At 38.0% G+C, this 21,167-nt stretch overlaps 1 protein-coding gene across 4 annotated transcripts in view; it reads right to left on the bottom strand.

Annotated features, from left to right (window-relative positions):
* Window positions 1–541: 541 nt before the first annotated feature.
* The window catches only part of CNST (consortin, connexin sorting protein), a 58,313-nt gene continuing 37,687 nt past the window's right edge, over window positions 542–21,167 (bottom strand). For all 4 annotated transcript variants that reach the window (XM_068155731.1, XM_068155740.1, XM_068155750.1 and 1 more), the window contains 5 exons: window positions 19,374–19,395; window positions 19,118–19,214; window positions 13,307–14,163; window positions 5,371–5,506; window positions 542–3,817 (listed from right to left, as the gene is read on the bottom strand). In XM_068155731.1, coding sequence (XP_068011832.1) covers window positions 3,612–3,817; window positions 5,371–5,506; window positions 13,307–14,163; window positions 19,118–19,214; window positions 19,374–19,395 — 1,318 coding nt within the window. In that variant the 3' untranslated portion in view covers window positions 542–3,611. The remainder of the gene's footprint in view (window positions 3,818–5,370; window positions 5,507–13,306; window positions 14,164–19,117; window positions 19,215–19,373; window positions 19,396–21,167) is intronic.

The raw sequence follows: 21,167 nt of genomic DNA, 5'->3' as shown, positions 1-21,167 counted from the left end.
GTGGACTATCTGCTTCCTTACTGACACTGCTGTGAAAACAAGCCTGTAGTATAGCATGGATATGCTACAGCACAGCACTTTTCTTGGGGCAGTCTGTGTTATCTGGTGTAAGGGTGTTAGTTATGTCACCAGAAAGCTGAATCTACATCAAAAGTCTGCTTGATTTTGTTCTATTGTGAGAATCTCTTTAAAATAATTATGTTCTAACTGGAGGGGGAGAGTTCTAGTAGAGTGCTGCAGGTGATTAAGTGGCCACAACTTCTTTGAAGGTTTACTACTAGCCTGAAATCCAGGATATTTTAATAAATTACTTTTAACTGCTGTCATGTACTGAATCGTTCTTTGAATTTTCCTACCAATGACAAAAGGTTTTACGCTGGTGTAGTATGTTTCCCCTACTACTACTAAGCAGATCAGCCATAAGGATAGTGGTAGGAAACAGAGTAAAAATTTATGACACAAATGGGTTTAAAATTATACAAATGGGTTTAAAATGCACAAAGGAAAGAAAAACTTCCCCCCCCCCCCCCCCCCCCCCCGTTTTCTTCTTCCTTATAATAACACTAGCTGTTGCTCAGTATTATTTTATCTCAAAATACTCACAACAAAAGGAATAACTGTTCAAATCAACTACTCCTTTTACCCTGGATTTACCTGACTCTAAGATCCCAACCCCTCAGGTCACCCAGGCAGAAGCAATGTCACCATAAAGAGAAGAGAGTGTATAGGAAGGCCAACATCAGGCCTACCTGCACACTGTCTCAACACAAACTGCATTTGGTTACACTGGTAGCTCAAATTTTGGTAATACATTACCACACAAAATATTTTCACTAACAGAATTGTCACACAAAGCAAGAATTAGTATCATGAGCTTTTTATAAAGAAATGCCAATAGAAATTAGATCCAGACTGAGCCACTTGGTTGCAACTGAGGAGTGAACGGCTTGGATCAGGAGCTGGGCAGCCTGTGCGTATGTGCCCCTTCTGCTCCCTCAAATCCTAAGAAACTTTGCAGGCATGGTACCTTCATATAGGCAGGGAAGGCTGGAGAGATGCTCCAAGTTACAGCAGAAGTGTAAGTAGCTGAGTTACACAGAATGCCAAACCAGTCATTCTTCATGAGGTATGTGTCGGCAAAGTGGTACCCAACCTCTCCATGACCTTGTAGGCAATTCTGCTCATAATTGGTGAGTCTTTGCAGTGGGAATATAGCACAAAGCAGACATACCAGGAGTTGGACCACTGATTTTCAACTGAATTGCTCATTAAAAATCGCTTTGACTTTAAATAGCTTTACAGTTATAAATAAAATAATTATTTTAAAATAGTTTTAATTAAACGAGCCTAGAAGTAGAGGGTCTTTGATGTCCATATCTGATACACTTTTGAATAAATAGTTCTATATATACCTCTTTTTTTTCTTTTTCTTTTTTTTAACTTGGTGATGAAGTGCACAAAAACTTAAGATTTTTAACCTGAAATGAACAGTTTTCTCATTAGGAATAACCTTAATACCCTGAAACACTCAACGCAAAGTTACAAAAGCCCAAAATATATTCTACAACACAGTCACTATAAATAGTTTAACTGAATGCATGCTTTTCAATTACTCTGTAAATTACCAAAAAAAAAAAATTAAAATGGATTCTTTTTAAAAGAAAAACTGAATAAATAAGCAAACAAACCCAGACTTCAAAATAACAAACTGAACCAGCCAGTAACACTTTAAAATAGAAGTGTCTCTCCCTTTCTCCTTTAGACTAGCCCAACATTCCCATACTCTGAGGACAATAAAAATTATACCAAACTACCATTCTCAAATTCCATTCTGAAAGCAAAAGTTTTCATTACTTTGGGCATTTGAAATTTGCCAGTTTAATATAAAGCTGCACATGAGGCTCCCTAAGGTATAAATAAACTAAGCTTCTGCAGTAACAATGAAAAACTAAATCATACATGCAATTTATTCTAGAAAAAAAACCTGTGATTTTAACTTTCACTTTAAAAACCTGTTAAGTATAACAGTGCATTAGGAACAATCAAGCTCACTAGAGGGACAATTTGCTTGCAAATGCCAGAAAGCATGATCAATTAATGTTATAATTCTGAGCAATATCTTCAAGATTTCATTTCATAGTATGTTACAAAATGATATTCTAAACCTGAACACACTGCATCATACAGCCTTAGTAAGCAGGAAATCATGGAGTGGAGTAAAGTGGACCTCTCAAAAAATGCTGTTTCTGGAGGTGTAAAGGAATAATTTCACACTAACACCTTCAGCAGGGCTAGGTCATTATGCTCTGTGCAAGGACAGTTGCCACAGTTGACCAGAGTGTGGGACGTTCACGGTCATGTCAGCGTTTCACATATCACACAGGGAGGGCTGAGCACCAAGTGATAGAAATAACTGTTTAAAAGGACTCTTTGACCTGATTTAAATTTGTTTGTATAGCTGATAGAAAAATAACAGATTTTACAACACAAACATAGAGTAAATCGATGCAGATGTGCTTTATCTGCTGGAGTGAGTGCCCTGGGCTACTAACATGCTGCAGATCAGCAGTGAGCCTCCGAATCTCTCCTCTTGGATCTGTCCCACTTTACATAAGCATTTGCTCACTGAGAGAGGCTGCAGCCACACAGTTCAGTGATCCTGTGTACTCATCTGGGATGAATCAGACATAAGCCCTAGTTGCAATAAATATTCACAGACAAAGGCAAGGATCATTATTCCCCATTTATGGAGGAGAAACTGAGGCACAAAGTGATTACTGCAAGTCAGTGATAGCTGGAAAGACAAACCAGTTAGCTCAACACCTGGTACCATGTGCTTTAAAATTGGCCAAAGCCACTTTACTATATAACACAAGTAAGTTACTAAACATCTTACTTTTGTTTCAGTGTTTAGTGAGACCAATGTTTTCCTTTTTTTTTAACCTTCTGTTTCAGTAACAGAACACAAAATACTGGGGGTAAAATTCCAGGAAATTTAGTGAAATCTGCCAGCAGATTTATCCCACTCATGATATCCACCATAAGCTGTAAGATACAGGGTCAGCCTGTTAATCGCCAAATGAGGGCTCTGTGAATGCTGCTGCACTCTTCTCACTCGACCCAAATAATTATGTGGTTCACCAGGAGAAATAAAATGGAGAAACCCAGAAAGACTTAGAAGAAAAATAATGTTTCCATAAAACACAGACTTATTGCATGATAGCTGGAGGCAACACCTTTGCACAAACAGCTGTCAATTAAAGCTGTCCTTTTAACAAGCTTCCAGAGATTGCTTACACGATGTGTGGCAATGGGAGAGCATACAGAAGACAGTTAATTTTCTTCTTTCTTCTTTGCTTTCTCAAGTTGCCAAAAAGCTACTTGCCTACTCTTAAGAGGGTAAAGAGAATAACTTTTTATTCTCACATACCACACTGCTACAGCTTAAAATGTGAACATTTTGCCACCTGATTGCTAAACTAGAATTTTCTAAGTAAGAGTGTAAGGACATCATCAGGTGGAAAATTTAGAGAACTTGAAATCACAACTTTTTTCTACCCTCTCTAGTAACCACTGGTGACCTCTCAGTGTGCTGCTTCCGCTCATTTTGATTATGAGAAGGCTATCCAGTGTTTAAGTTCTTCCATACGATGCAGTATCTGGGTATAATAGAAATCCATGTTGGCTGCAAAATCAGTACACACAGGGGATTCCATGTCACCAAAGGTGCAGTACAGTGCAGTTCCTCCAATGCTAAGGAAAACCGTTGCTATGCACAGCAGGATCAGCAAAATACAGGAGCCACCTGCTACTTCTTCTGTAAATATAAGAGCACAAAAGGTGGAAAAGGATGATATACAAAACAATATGAACATGTATGATGATCTCTGAGATAGATTTTTACCATGAGTGGGTCAGGAGGAATTGTATGTTTCTCTATAGTCTTTTCAGAAATCTACATAATTATATAGCTTCATTTCTGCAAACTCTGTACCTATCTTTGCTGACCTCACTTATGGGGACATTCCACACTGAAGCAAAATACACTTAACTATGAGAATGTTGCACTACCAAAGCCTTCCTTCATTGAAATAGTTGAAATAAAAAGAAAGCTTTGAAACTAAAACCAGTAGAAACCTTCCTGCTTCCTCTGTACTGACAGACTGCGCTATCATGAACTGTTTGTGTTTAGTCTCACATTCTGGCTTTAAGGATGGACAAACCTTCAGGGTAGGCTAATGGGAAGGGTTATTTAACATCTTAGTTGTTCTGCAGTAATTCTTCTCATGATTGCTTATTCCAGAGCAAGAACAACAAAGAGGCTTATAGAAGTGCTGCTGCATCCTCAGAACCTTGTTTGTCTTTAGTAACTTGTATGCGTGAACAATATCTGCATCTTCTGTCGGACTGAATAGGCTTTAAGAAAACTTTTTAACTCCACTCTACATCAGGGAGAAGAAATGGGGGAATAGAAGAAAAAAAGTCAAAAGACATTCAGGCACTTTTTTTGGTGTGTTTGAAATCAGATTTAAAATAATAACAACTTTCCTTTTGAATCACTAAATCCCTGGGAGGAAAAAAATCAATGAAGAAACTCTAATTGAAATTTTATTTAAAACATAAATTTCAAGAAAAAGATGGGATAAACTTGCTTTTGGACAGTGAATGGATTTTATTTTCAGTGTATGAGACACAGTTAATACACTTTCAAGTATTAAAGACCTCCATTAATGCCATTTAGTGGCTGGCACACAGTAGGTATTGAAAGTACTATCAGTAGTAACCAAAAGTATGTGAATAATAGAGATCTTAAACTCCAAGAAAGCATAACAAAATAATATATTGTATTTCTTGTGAGGCTATTTAGCTCATCAGAAAGGTAGTAAGGTGTTTAGCCACATTTAATGACAGCTAGCAAATAAATAAGGTTGTTTAATTATAAAGCAAGGTTAAAACCTGACGCCCTCTAATCACATGGTCTGCTAGAAAGGGTTGGAAAGCTACCTGTGCACAAAGCACAACAGACTGCTTTGTTTTGCATCCCTCTTTAACTACAGGGATTAGATATAGGGAGAAAGTCTACACCTCCTACCTCTAAATATTAATGAAAGAACATCTGTTAGATGTCACTTGCAAATTATTCAGCCAGAGCTAAAAACCTGTGGCTTCAATCTCAATCAAGTTTTAAAACATGAATGTACTTATTGAATCCTTCTGTAGCCTGGTATAGAATGATTGCAGTCACCTTTGCTTACTACTTGATTAAGTTTTAAAAAGCCAAGACTGTATGTACGATGAATGCCTACTGTGCTAATGTGAACAGAAAGATCAACAACATTTGCACCCCATGACCTAACAGTTTTAAATTACCTTGATCCAATGTGTCTTCCATCTCTTGGAATCTCACTCTTCTCTTTGTTTGCCTTTGCTGGACTTGAGCAACTGCTTTTCCTTCTCTGTCATCTCTCTTCTTTAGTATAGACACCAATCCTTCTGCTGGGGCAATCTGTCAGAAAAGACAGCGAGTGGCACAGGAGATTTGAGAAATCCAAGCATGAGATCTACTTAACAATGACTTTAAGGAGGAAATGAGCTAAACAGTTAAATGTTTTTCACTCTACTTTTCTTAAACATTGCAGCACTCATGAAACACCCTTCTTGCATACATCAATTCCTTAACGTGTGGGGCAGCTGCCAAATCATTCTGCTGACACTACTTGCTCTTAACTGCTATAAAAATGAAATACACATAAATTTATTGTTTGGATAATACTTAGTATTCATTGCAACAGTTCCTTTATAAGCTCACATTATTAAATCACATGGATCGGAGCAGTGGTGAGGAGGGTTCACAAAAAGCACCATCATCAGAGGGCAAGAAGAAGTCAATGACACACTGCTGCTGCCTCTCCAAAGACATAATCCTGCAGAGACTATCAAAGTTATCGTGAGATTAATTTTCCAGCATTGTTAATTGGTTTTCCAGAGTGGACTACAAGCCACAGTGGGGTCACAAAGCCAAAAAGAGATAACACCAGGGAAAAATAGGCTTCAATGCTCTGGATAGATTCCAGCTCCACAACATGATAAGCTCTCTGGATAGAGCAGCAGTTCAGAATTCTTTCCCTACAGGGTGGTTACCCAAACAGATTGCACAAAGAGCAATATAATCAACAAGTCAATAAACCATAACTTCGCTTTCCTTTAATACAGCATTTGGCTTAGCTGCAAGAGTATATTCTAAGCCATAGTAGGATGTTACATCAGCCTGAGCAGTTTGTAATTTCCCAATTAGAGAAAGCAGAGGAAGTATGAGAAGAAAAATGCTTTCCTAAGCAAGCAGTTCCTGATAGGCTAGATATAAACAGGAATTAAAATAGGAAGCATATTTAGACATGCCTTTTTAATCTTAGGTCATCTTTACCTGGAAAAAAGTCTTAGTCATCTCTTTATAAATCTGGGTAGCACTTTCAAAAACTTATTCTGTAGATCAGCAATAATACTTGTTACATTGAAAAGTAATCTGCACACATTTGTGCTACAGATAAGAAAACATACTGCATTTTCAATTGTTTGCAACTCATCTATGTAGACGATCCACATGCTTATAATGTTCACAAAAACTCCAAGTGAAAAAAACCCTTCCAGGTAACACTGCAGTTGCAGACCACTGATCACTTAACTCTTTCCATAATCTAAAGAAGTTAGAAGACCATGCATAAAAAAATAATTTGCATTGCAATTGTAGAACAGTAGAGACCCAGAAAACCAGTGACATAATAACTGACACCCCTAAACTTGCTTCATGCCACAAGTGCACATAATGCATGAATACCTGCAGTCATCGGAGAGATGGTACACTGAGCACAGCACTACGCAGAGCACAATCCAATAGCCACTGCACCAACTACAGCATTTGGCACTTGCAACACTAGAACTGGGAAACGTGGCAATTACTTTTGCAGGTCTCTAGCCTGACAGTATTTTACAGTCCTCAAATGCACAAACAGTGTTGCCCTAAACAGATTACTGAGTTGGTCACTGTGGGTACATGCCTAGGCTCTAAGTTTTTCCTAAAATCACATCTGAAAGGATCTCTGCCACACTTCCCCTTTTGATATTCACTTCCTATTCTTATTACCAGCTCAGGAGCCTGAATGGATTATTTAAGGAAAAAATGCAAAGAAGTACCTACAAAATAGTGAAAGCCTGGAGGTGGTGAAAAGAAATTGTTTCTAACATATGGAGAACCAACTATTTGGCACAAATGAATCAGAAATAATAGCCCATGAGTGTCTCATCACAACTGACAACTGTGCTGAAGTTTCTACTGGTAATGTTACATTAGCCTTGCAGATCTGCTATGAAAATTTATCAGGCTAGACAGAAAATCAACACTTGGGCTTCCTTGTTGTGACAAGGAAGGGGGATCGTGTAGGAGTGCATTAATATGACTTTTTATTTGGGAGGGTGGAGATGAAATTACATCCTTAAAAAGAGCATTATTTTGAGCTTCTGTGTATGGCATTACTTTCACAAAGAGGATCAATGGCTCCTCCTGCACCACCCACGTGGCAGCCTAACTGTTGCCTGGCACACATGATTGCCAGTGGCTTGGACTGCCCTTGACAGGAATGTCACCCAGGGACAGCAGGACATTTGTACCAGTCTGCCTGTATGTGGTCACCCATTCTGCAAGTAGTAATTTCAAATGGAGATACTCCATTTTGTCTTCTAGCTTTTGGTAGCTTTTGAATGACTGTGTGACAAGCCATGACTTCCCCAAGCTTTAAAACCAGAGGGCTATCATTGACAGGATTATGTGGAAATGTGTTTCAGTGACTACAGTTATGTAAAAGCCTTGCAAGGAAAGTCTTGCCCCAGTGAAGTTCCCTTACTTTCCATGGCAGCCTACATGGAATGAAGCTGGAGGTGGGGAGATTCAGGCTGGATGTGAGGAGGAAGTTCTTCACCATGAGAGTGGTAAAGCCCTGGAATAGGTTGTCCAGGGAGGTGGTTGGGGCGCCGTCCCTGGAGGTGTTTAAGCCCAGGCTGGATGAGGCTCTGGCCAGCCTGATCTAGTGTGGGGTGTCCCTGCCTGTGGCAGGGGGGTTGGAACTAGATGATCCTTGTGGTCCCTTCCAACCCTGACTGATACTATGATACTATGGCTGTGTTTTGGGCCTGCTTCTAAATGCATAAAGAACTAATTGACACAGTACTGGTTTCTCTGTTCCAAACATCATCTTTTGCTCAAAAAGGGGGAGTAAGGGCTTTTGATTTTGCAATAAAATCAGCATTACTCTCCTGTCATGACAAAAGCCACAGACCACATATTCCTGAATGTCCCTTTTATGTGATGTGTAAATCACACCTAGACTACTGCCTATGAACTTCACTAGTCAAGTAGGTAAGGTTTTTTGTTTTGTTCTGCAAAGAACCTACATAGTTATGTCTCCTAGTCAGGATACAGTTTATTGTTAAAATGCAAACACAAGCATGTGTACGGCAATATTTACACATACTTTTCTACCGTATTCTCAACTGCAGCTCAAAAATAGGTCATATAAACATAACTACATTTTATTTTCCTTATTTTCAGTCAAAACCCCATCATTACCATAAGACTGTCATGTAAGATTAGGGTCAGTCTTGCTACAAACAAAATCTCATTCAAGTAGAGCAACTATAAGTGTATTTTTCTACCAAAGCTTTCATTTAGAAAGATTTCAAAGCAACATGCAAACTGATTGTTATTAGTTAATTAATTAATTAAGCATCCAAGGACACACAAGACTTGTAAGTTTTCCATCCCAGTCATTAGGAGGCAGGAGGAATTAAAAAAGGCAGAACACATAATTTAAATTGGAGGTTAACGAGGGAACTTCATTTAACAGAGCTGACCACAAGTCAAGCCTCTGCTTGACTTGAACCACAGGAGAAAAAAATGTATGCTTGCACCAGGCTGCACTGAAAAGAGCTCTGTGTTGCATAAAGGACCCTATTGAAACAGCAAACATTTTCTTAAATCTAAGTTAGATAATTAACAAAAGATATTATTGGAGCATCTGTGTGACTGAGCCTACTCACTCAGCTCTGTTACCTTCCTAAAATCTTTTGACCAGAGCTTTTAGAACTACTGTACAGGAACTGAAAATAGCATACAAGTGTGAGGTGGCATTTACATCAGCAGCCAAAAAAGAAAGTAGCAATGGCTGTTGGTTAACAGAAACCTAAATACTTTATATTTTTTTTTTTTCTTTGCCCCTATTAATAAAAAGTGATTCTACTTCACAGAAAAGTTTTCAACCTTTTTTTGATAATGTTTAATATCCTGACTCTAAAACATGAACAAACAGAAGCTCTAATTAAACCACATGTTTCTTCTCTGTCTAAAAGAACATTTGCTGGTAACAAAACTTCTTACATTATGCACATTTTTGCAAAATATAATATTTATATATTTATAAACATTAGACCAAACTATGACAATAAGGTCTTAGAGAAAACAGATTAAACTTGATTATTGGAATCATTCATAGCATACAGAAGTACATAAAGGCCCCCAGAACTGGGGGCACTGCAAATTGGGATAAAGGAAGAAAAGTGCATTGTATGAAGTATTTTAGTCTGAATGCAGAGAACAATTCAAGCAAGAGGTTAGTTTGTGTATTCTTTTGTGGGCTGCATTCCTTATTCAGTTACTTGGCATAGGCCTATAGTTTTACTTGTGGCAATACCAGATTTTTTTTAAAGCAGTAATCCATAACTGTACAACAATCTAACAAAAAGCAAGGCTGCTTTGGGTTTAGGTGTAAGGAGCAGAAAAACCCTTCTGCTAATTAAGGACATTAGATACACAAATAGTTTGATTTTGAAAAAGAACTAACTTAAGAGATTCAGCATTCACACCACAGCATCAGACTCTAACCATTTTGCTGCTGATATGCTTGCCATCCAAGCACCGGGGCTCCTTTATACAGCAATAAATAGCTCGGACACCATGCAAGCATTTTATGCTGAAGTAAAACTCCTGCCATCTCAAAACTACAGGACCCAAACCATACAAGAGAACAAGGGATCTCAAAAGGACATTATCTCCAGATTCAGTACAGATAGGTGGCGACTTTAATTCTGTGATCACATCAGCTGCTCACCAGTACACACTCAGTAATTTAAAAAAAACAGTCTTGGTGTACAAACCGTGCCAACCAGAAACTTCTACCTCATCTTGTGGTAGAAAGTCTCACTACTTTTGCTGTTCGAAAGACATTTCAAATTATAATTCTTGACTATGAACAACCATTTGTATTATACTAATTTCCCTAATCCTCACTCAGATAAAAAATTTATCTCATAAACTCCTATTTCATTTGGCAAAACACAGTTTACATTACACAGGTTACAATTTGTTTGACTGCTGGTGTGTTACTTCATTCTCACAGAAATTACAGCAAAGAGATTTAAGATCTGTTATCTGCTGCTGTGAACTGCTGACTGTGCTTCAAAGCTCTCTGTTAGCTGTATGAATCTAGTTTCTATGAAATTACACTGATTTTCCATTGTTTGGACGTTGTTGTGCATGGTTTGCACTTGTGAAGAAATACCCAGAATATTCAAAGTACTATTTTAGTTTTGCAATTCAATTCTTTAAACACAGAGTCATAATTTAGTAGATTCTTCAGTTTTATAATTAGTTATTATAAACCGTAGATTAAAAGCAAGTGATAGGACCTAAATTAGAGAACTACAGGATTCTTTGATCTCTGTATGGTTCTTTGATTCTCTGATCTCAATTTGGGGTAAACCAAAAGTTCCTAAGTGTAAATACACACACAAGTACTTACCCTTTCCCCATTTAAAATAAACTAGTATTACACTTCCACTGGTGCATACTGATGAAATTTGGTCCTACCATATCACTTCTGTACACAAGTTATTAATATTAACTTCTGGCTTCCATTCTAACACATTTATGGCGATTTTACAAATACTTTCTCCCTTAAAAGTGGGGTTACAGTCAAATCAGTTTATGTTTTGGTTTTGTGTGGTTGGTTGGTTGTTTTTTTCTGCCACATAAGTACATTTAATGTAATGAAATTAATTTCATTCCTATGGGTACCAGTGAATTTTCTAGCTCGCTCTTTCATAACCAGTGTATGAAAGCTTGAACAATATAATTTCAAAGGCCTCAGAAGGACAAGAAAGGAAGATATAGTACAGTTGGTTGCAATGATCAATCTGCTTGTCAAACATCAGTGGAATCTTATTTTAGAACTAAACCAAAATCAGTCAGAGCTGATGCTTTCTTATGGGTGCCAAACTCTCTCAATTCCTGGTGTCTGCCAGGGAAGCTGTAGTGCTCACCACTTCTGAAAAGCAACCACTTAGGGCAATGATAGATAGTAAGATTAACTGGAAAAAACCCCAAAATATAAGTGTAATATAAGTGTATAATAAAACAATACAAGCTCCTATGTCATCCTTTGCTTACCCAGCTGCACCTAGGTATTTCAAAACACTCCAGATGCCACATATTACAAATTTTAACCGATACTGAGATGAATCTTTCTTCTTTTCTCCCTGAATTAAACCCCCGGCCTCTGAAAACCCAGACCTCTTGCTAAGAACAATTCAAAAAGATTCCCATCAATGTCAGCCAATATTATGCCTTATATGGCCAGAAAAACTACTATGAAAGACTTAAGGTCCTTTTTTGTCTCCAGAGACTCCACTGGCCATCAGAGTATTGACAGTCCTAGCATCAGGATAGCAAACTAGAAATGAAACTGAATTCCCTGGCAGCATCTTCATTGTTCACTGGGCCAGTCAATACAATATAAATGCAATTTTTCGAACAGCATCAGTATGCTGCTTCCTATCCCATCCTCTAAAATGCAAATGGCATAAACACAGCAAATTATAGTTGCTATAGGATTGAGGGTTTTTCTGTGTGAAACAGCACAGCTCTCCCCTGTAGATTAAAATGCTGAACTTTTAGTGGGCTCAAAATAAATCTGATTCTGAGGGATGACATTTAAATTACTCAATTACTCTTCTGTTATACATGTATGGAAGCTTAGCACAGACTGTCAACAAAATGCTGTTTCTCAAAACCATCCTGCAAGTGAGCCAGTGGATTTAGTGCAAAAGTTTGACCACATGTATGTGGGTTTCCAGACTTGCATGTTGTCAAGAACCTGTGTACCTGGCCCTCAGTCCTGCTATGTGATATACTTCCTGACATCACACAGGAAAACAAGGTGTTTTAAGGACAGGATGAGCAACCTTGAAAAGGAGATAAGAAACTCCTTAGGTGGGGAGAAAAAAGAAAATGCTCTGTGTCCAGCTCTGGAGATTTTGCCAAACACATACTAACATAAGCATGGATCCTTAGTATTTCAGTTCCCTCCTTGGCTGCTGTCCTAGAACAACTGTACATACTTGGTCTCTGTGCATTAGCTTCTCATCTATATAGAAGTATTGCTATTTATTGCCAAGGGATGTTGTATTGCTAAATGCATTTAAGATAGAGATGAACTAAGAAGACACCTCTTAACAAGTTTTCCTTCTCCGGCATCTGGAATTACATCATTCCACAACAATCTCAGTTTTTTACATGTAAAGAAAAAGCTTTTAAGGTCTCATTGTTGCAAATGTATCAAAACCAGAAGACAAACAAAGCAAATGTCATCATACACTCTCCAAAATGTCCCAAAGCAATAAATCTGTATTTTCAGAAGAACAATTTAGATAATGAAGAGCTAATTTCTCATACCCTGTCGGCAGTACTGCAGAAAGGTGGGTTCAGGCTTATAGGGTCTTTCTTGAAAGAACAAAACTGCCTAAACTTGGCAAAATTAGAATCCTGTGAATACATATACAGAGTTGGTTACATATCTAGTTCTCACCTATGAAGGAATATTAGCAAATTTTATTCTATGAACAGAAATGAACCACATGTTACATCACAGGCATTATGTAGATTTCTGAAGTGAAATAGTGATCTAACAGGAATTGTCAGGCCATCTCCTAACGGTCTCTTTCAGAATAAAGGTGTTTAAACTCTTATGCAAATTCCATCTAATTTTTAGAAACACAGAACACTGCTGGATAAGGAGTCAGCAAGCAAGCAAAAAGAAACTTTTTTTTTCTGAACCAACTCAGAACAATTAAATAAGTATAGATTAATTTTCAGATTAAAAAGAGTAATGTATAAAGGGATATTTAACACATTTTGAGGCTAGCAATATTTAAAATACTTCGAGATAAACATGGAAGGTTTCATAGGATTCGCAGTGTTTACCTCAGCAATCTCTATCCTTCTTGCAAGTTCATCAAGAGAAGAAAAGCTGTCATCTAGTGATAAAGTTTCCAGTGAGTTGTAAGATGCTCGTTCAGGTGAAATATCCGGAACAGTGTCAAAGTCCTTTTGGTTTTCAAATGATTCTTCAGTGTCTATTATGTTACCATTTAAAAAGCTGAGAAATAAATCTTCTTGTTCTTCATTATTTACCTTCTCCTCCTGTCCTGTTGTTCTCTGTATTTCCTTGCATACTTGTGAATGGGCAGTACTCTCATGCTGTGACACTTTATTACATTCAGAGCATATATTTGATACAGTCCTGTCCGGCAAAGATTTTTCATCATCATTATCATGCTGCTTTAAATCACTATTTCCAAGGTGGCCACTAGCAGTTTCTGAAGAGCCAGGAGCATGTTTTGATCTCGGCAGATTTCTATCAGCTTGCACATCTTTATCAGTAGGAACCAAATCAGTAGGCATACAATCAGCATCTGTTAAAACCAAAGCCTCTACCATTGGCTCAGGAGAGAGCTTCACTCCAGGCTTCCCACCTGCGCCTTCTATTTTTTCTGCATCCTTAGAGAGCTGTCTTTCTCTTAGCGGCAAACTGTTACCCTTACCGGCATTCCCAAATGATAAACAGCCTGAAGAAGGCCGGCCCACTGTCCCTGTGGACTGGGTGTGTGGCTCCAATGTTGATTCAGCACTGCAGTGCTGCTCCTCCATGTGGTCTTTTCCTGCAGCTACCCAAAGGCTTGCAGCGTCTGTCTGTCTCTCGAGTTTGTTTTCACCTGGAGAAATAGTGCTCAGCTGTTTATCTTCTTTCTTTGGTCCGATGCCAGGACAAGTTTCCGTACCTAAGCGCAACAGGAAAAACAGTTCCAGTGTTTTTAAATGATTCAAAGCATCAGCCCGGGGGGGAAGAGTATACTGTGATTTGATAACGTTGTAACCTAATGCTTTAAAATGCACTCCCATAAAGGGCAGGTATTTATGCTCCAGTCAGAGTAAAAGTTCTGTTAGTAGTCTGAAAAGCTGACTCCTGATTCAGCAGTTTTTGCACACATTCTTTCAGGCAAATCACAAGTTTTAGTGCCTTCCTGAAAAGAGTTACTCCTGTATTTCAAGCATAGTATGCATGTAAGTATCTTTCCAAGCAGCCAAATTTCTTCTAAAGCATATTTTACATGAGTGCATCTCACAAAAGCCTGCAGTTCAAACAAATGCACTTAATTACATAAAACTGAATTTTGATGCTGGTGTATCTATCACACAGGAAGATACTTGCATTTCCTATAAAGAAGTCATACTAATTCAATAAATTTTAAAATGAATTATTTTAAGTGGGTAACTAGCCCCTTTGGTTAACATTAAATACCCAGTTACAATATTTTACATAACAGACTGCATAAAAATATATTGCTTTTTGAATACCTAAATTAGTTTGCATATTAAAAAAAACACCCAACAATTAAATGCAGTTTAGTTCTGTAAATTTTTTATCTGAAACTTCAGAGGGAGATGAGGGGAAATCTACATAGCTCATGAATTCACCTACTATTGGCATGATCTGCTTTTGAAGGACTAGGTGGTTAGCCCAAGTTGTCAACAAAAGTATCGAACATTAGACATATGAGAAGCTCAAAGCCAAATCTCCCCTTTTAGGCTTTTGAAGAGATAAAAGCAGTATTTAGAATTAGAGCACCAAAGCAAGTTAGTGTGATGGAAACTGATTTTTATTCCATGCTTCAATAAACATGAAGACTAAAAATTACAGTAGGACTAGTGTTATGCAGTAATAGTCATAACCTCAAAGAACAAATTAATACCTCTAAAGCCTATTCATTTGCATTGTTTTGGTCATAGCAAAAAAGGAGAAAGGTCTTATCAATAGACTAATGAAGAGATCAGACAATGCCCTTATTAACTGTGTATGTTCTCACAACGACTGAAGATCTCTATGCCAATCTTGTCCTTCCTCACCTGTTAAAACCTCACTAAAAAGCTGAGCAATTTCCTGAACCTGTTACATGAAACAGGGTCATATTAATTAGTTTTTAAAAGAAAAGTCTGCGCTAGTTCATTGTACTGAACAACTTTATTAAATTCTAAACTATCCCCATTTTAAAGGGTGATGAAATATAAAGGTAGCATAGAAAAGACAGGCTTGGAGATTGAAAAAGAGAGTATCTAACCATCTCAAAAGGCAGTGAAGAAAAATCAGAGCAACATTAACAGTTGGAAAGGATACGGGGAACCTAACTTCTATAAAACATTGAAAGAAGAAATGGGGATGAGACAGGGACTTTTTGCAAATTAGACACAGATAAGTAGATAGTTCAAGGGATTTGTAACAGGATACGGAGCCCTTCACATATAGGTCATGAGTTCAAACCCAGCCTGGATTATTGGTACAAGATTTTGTTACCATCTGTCAATTTTTTATAGTGGATACATCCACATTACAACAGCAGTCCCAATTCCAACAAAGATTAAATGGAATCAGAAATTAAATCATATTCTTTACCATAAAAGGTAGCCCTTGAGCTCAGGGCTCTGTTGATAAGAAAGTAATAAATATTCCTAGCACTGTTATCTAACTACAGATGTACAGGAACTGAGATGTGATGATCATTGTTACATTCCACATCAAATTTTCAGTAGCTTTCAGTCTTTTCCTTACACCTACTTTGATACAGTTGCCTCAGACAACTCATGCCCACTATTGATTCAAGATATGTTAAGACAAATACTTGAACTCTTAATTAGAAAAGACGCTTTTCCTACTAGTCTAAATAAAGATATACCCACCAGCATATCAGTAATATAGCAGTAATTTTTATCTGATTGTCAGAGATACAACAAATTGTCTACTGAAAATTTTATCACAGTGAAAGCAATCATGATAATTTAAGAAGTGTTTGGGGCTTTTTTCTTCTTTTCTTTTCCTTTGGCCCCCGCCCCAGACAGAGTTACTTTAAAATCAACACTTGCTTGGTTCATAAAAGAAATACATAGCCACTACTTTTAAAATCCTGTTAATCCAAGGCAGCCTAGCAGACAGAATACTGACCTATGGCATTCTACCAGTGGAGAATTCACACTTCTCCATCTTTGTCCCTCTTCCCATTAAAAAAAAGAGTCCCATATGATGTAAAAGAAAATAGAGCATAACCTGCTTCTTTCCACCTTGGAAACAGGTCTTTATGTACACACTACGAACTTATGCTAAGAATTTTATTAAATTCATCATTTCATTAGAAAAGGTTTCATGAAGCTCATGAATTTGATTTATCTTTAGGTAACACTAAGGCTATTAAAGCTTTCGGGCAAAAACTGAAGAAATTAATGGATGTAGGATATATCAAATCTCTCCAGAAAGGAACAGACCACTCTGCAATCCTTGCTTAGAAGGGATATGGTGCCACTCCCAGGAATCTTGACTAGCCAACCTATAAAGCTGTCCCTTGGTCACTCTATCCCAAGGAGGGAGGAATTGTGACTTACACTCAGCTGTCTACAGAGGCTAAGGCAAATTAACCAAATGCCCACACTAAGTCAGTGGAATAAGTCAGTTTGCTTTAGAGTAGTATGGAAGTGTGATTTTACTTCCATACAGTCCAGTACAGCAATCTCTACAATGCAATATCTATGCGTAAGTTAATTATTTTTATTGATAATTGAAAGATAAATTCTTATTTTGGGCATATGAACTCATATGCAGGCCAGTCTTCAAACCACTTTAAAACTTATTTTTCCTGTCTTACTGTAAATCAGACCTCTGCTACCAGGAGCTGAGTTAAGATGGTCTCCCTACAGATTGGCAAAAAAAAAAAGTTCACACATTTACTTCTCCTTATTCATGATGTAGAGAAAAAAAAACACCACCCAAAAAGCAGAAGACAAGCATTCAAAGTGTTCACTGAGAAGGCCCAAGCATTTAGGCTAATTCTAAACAAGTTAGTTTAAATATTAGGAACTGCATAGTTGTTGTATTATAAAGTTCTGCTAGGGTTCAGGCAAGAATCAAGAACCAACCCCAAATGGCCATATTGCTATAGTTCTGAGCTGGGTCACTCAGCCATAGCTTGAGCATTTTTTGCATAGCACCAAGTGGTCTTTACAAATTCTGAATTATGGATCATTTTTATCCAATTTCTGTATTAGTCCATACCAATGCCTTCCCTAAAGTCTTCTAATGTCAACGAAAATGTTCAGCCCCCTGCTACTGATGCACTGACCCAGTGAGGGGCAGCAGTAGTTAATTGACCGTGCACTGTTGCAAGAGCTCTCGGAGTGAGAAGTCGTTGTTTCCCTGACAATGTGCCAATCTTGTGAGAAGTATCTTTTGCAAATCTTAAACATTTCAACTTGAGTTAGTCTTAAAAAAAGTCACATATCTGTATTAAAAAAGCATTTAGCACTGCTCAAAAATTCTCAGCAGAACCACTTTCTCTAGGACAACACAGCTTTACTAACTTACAAACATTTTGCAGGAACCCAAACATTTTAGTAACATTTTGCCAAGAGTTGCACTAAGAGAAAGACATGAAAAAGAATTCCATTTATACTATAAATTACTTCCAAATAAAGTTTAATGTATCTAGATGTTGTACTACAGGATTTTTAACAGTGACATACAGTACTCTCTAATTCAGAATTTACAAATATTTAGAAATTCTGCTCTCCAGAAAGCTTTTGTTCCCACTTGGAACGAAAGCAATAGAAAAATGGCTTATTTTTTTTTCCAATAGGGATTTCCAACCATCCACAACTTAAAAATGCATTAGAAAAACATTTTCTGAGCTCTAGAACATGTTTGTTTTGTCTTTTCAGTGCTTCGTGTTTAGTTAGGTAACAAGAACAAAGAGAGAAAAGGCAATATAGGAGTCAGGGTGAAAAAGGATGAAGAAAGGACAATCTGCACAACATAGAGTACTGTGACTGTGTCTTTGTTAATTCCTGAACATCTTGGCTGACACACACTTGCAGGGTAGTTCAGGTTGAAAGGGACCTCCTGAGATCACATAGATCACTCCTCATCTGGCAAGAAATTCAACTTAGGCCAATTTTGGGTACTAGAACGTGGCAAAAGAAAATTTTTACTTAGAGGAGAAAGCACAGCCTGGTGGCTCACCGATGCTCTTTCCCACTCTGTGTCCCTTTTAACAATTCACTAACTTGTAAATATTTCATAAACGCCAGTGTTTTTAACAGAGTACTCAAATAAAACAGCCACTGCCCCAAGGAAGGAGGAGGAAAGTGAAGCTGACATAAAAGTCAGTACTGAAAAGAAATTAACCAAGTGTGTTTTTCTTTTCAAGACCCCATCAAAAGCTTCCTAATTTTCTGTGCTGTTACAGAAAAATGTGCCTCAAAATCAGTATACTGCATGTAATTAAAAATATTTGCCAGTACTGATAAGTGTACTGAATTGCCACAACTCAGAATATTTGTCATCCAATTATTTGCCTTATATTTTATATGCATTAATTCCATTTCTCTAGTTGTACGCAGTTGTGTAGTTTCTGTATGCTGCTGCAAATGCACGTGCATTTAAAAGGCATTTCTTGACGGAGGCAAGAGCTACCTTAATTACAATTCTGAATATCAATGACTAAACAAAATTCCATAGTCAGGCCATTGTGCAGTTGCAGAAAAAGTAAAAATAAAAAATTGCACAAAAGGATGAGTCTGTGTGAACCCCACAAATGCTGTAGCTTCCAATGAAATAGCTTCACAGTGTTTATAGGAAGATGCCATTACAGTACAATACTTAAAATGAACACGTGCACATATTCATACACATACCTGACTTAAAAGCAGCAGCTTCTCTTTCCTTTACATTTTTTGATTCCATTAGCTGAAGCAAATAACTGCTTTCCCATGTATTTTCTGCAGCTACTAGCTGTAAAATATGATAGTACTTCCTGTAATTTTTGGAATTAAACAGACACTCTGTGACTTTTTGAGACATCCAAATTTTAAACAGATTCTATTTAATAGTATTAGAAAATATTTATTAGCAATCTTTGACAAAGCAGAATTCAATTAAACAGCTGCTTACCTTATTTTTGGATACCTGTGGCCTGCAGCAACACAGAAAAAAAATAATTAAACTGCTTAGTTGCAACATTATTTGTAGTAAATGTCATAGAAATCTTGTAAGCCTTTGCTCTGCTCTAATATTAGCACACAACTTTCCTTACATTGAAACAGTGTCAGCATGCTATCATGCTTTCAACCACAGATTTGTACCATATGTGAATATCTTCCGAAAGTCAAATAGCCCTAACATTGCTCCATCTAATCAAGCAAGCAGTCAAAAGACAATTTACTGCAACATACCAAGCAATCTAAATTCCCATAAAATTTGATGCTCAGAAGAAACTCTAGCAACTTTAAAAAACATGGAATGACTCAGTATCGACTAGTATTAAAAACACTGCTCACTGTAACATTGAGGAATGGAAAGAACCCCACAAAGTGTTTACACTCTCCACAGAGTGTTTACACTGGGACACGTTCTCTGGGTACTGAAAGGTACAACAGCTCTCGCTGATTCCACTGGGATTCACAGGTAAGTCTACGTATTGGTTTAAGCTGCCTGTGGCCTGACTGAGGTTACACCAGCGATGAGTGCTGCTGTGCCAGACGTGCTGGAGCTCCATTACCAGCTGGAGTCAAAGGCAGCCAAACGGTATGCCACAACTGACACTGCAAACACATTCTTCTCCATTGCCATAGCACCAGAATCCAGGCTACAGTTTGCTGTTACCTGGAGAGGTGTTCAATACACCTGGAATTGACTGTCTGAGTGGTGGAAACACAGACCCAGCCTTTGCCATGGAGTGATCCAGATTGCACCGGAACAGGGCGGAGCTCTGGAACACTTGCAATACATTGATTACATCATTGTGTGGGGCGACGCAGTAGAAGTTGTTTATGAGAAAAGGAAGAAAATAATCCAGATTCTTCTGAAGGCTGAGTTTGCTATAAAGCAGACTAAGGTCAAGGGACCTACACAAGAGATCCAGTTCCTAGGGATAAAATGGCAGGACAGATGTGGCCAGATTCCAATGGATGTCATCAGCAAGATTACAGCTATGTCTCCACCCACAAGGAAACCCAGGCTTTCTTGCATATCCCAGACAACAGATTGATTTTAAGCTCTCTCTACCAAGTGACTCAGAAGAAGAGCAATTTTCAATGGGCCCGAAGCAGTTACAGGCCTTTGAACAAATCAAACAGAAGATTGTGCACACAGTAGCCCTCTGGCCAGTCCAGACAGGACAAGATACTACAAATGTGCTCTAGACTGCAGCTGGGAAGAATGGTCCCACATGGAGCATTTGTCAGAAAACATCTGGGGAGACATGAGGTCAACCCTGAGGATTCTGGAGTCAAAGCTACAAAGGAGCTGAGGCCAACTACATTCCAACCAAAAAAGAGATACTGGTAGCATATGAGGGAGTTTGAACAGCCTCAGATGTGATTGCTACTGAAGCACAACTCCTCCTGGCACCCCAACTACCAGTGCTGGGCTGGATGAAAAATATAAATATAAATGAATATAAATATAAATGAAAAGGCTCTTCTACTCATGGCCACATGGAGCAACTGGATTATATTGATAACACTATGGGCTTGAACAGGGAGCCCTAAGCACCCTGGAATCTTAGAAGTCATCACAAACTGGCCAGAAGGCAGAGATTTTGGGATGTCATCAGAGGAAACAGAGGTGATGTGCTGAGGAGGCTTCTCCATACAACAAACTGCCAGGTAATGAAAAGCAATATGCTCTGCTCACTGATGCGTCTTGCTGCATTGTGGAAAAGCACCAAAGCTGAAAAGCCACTAT

Source organism: Melanerpes formicivorus, unplaced genomic scaffold (assembly GCF_026170545.1).
Source record: "Melanerpes formicivorus ecotype bairdi unplaced genomic scaffold, bMelFor1.0.p_v2 SCAF_2, whole genome shotgun sequence".
In the NCBI taxonomy this organism is placed as follows: domain Eukaryota; kingdom Metazoa; phylum Chordata; class Aves; order Piciformes; family Picidae; genus Melanerpes; species Melanerpes formicivorus.
This window is presented reverse-complemented; position numbering and strand designations above follow the sequence as displayed.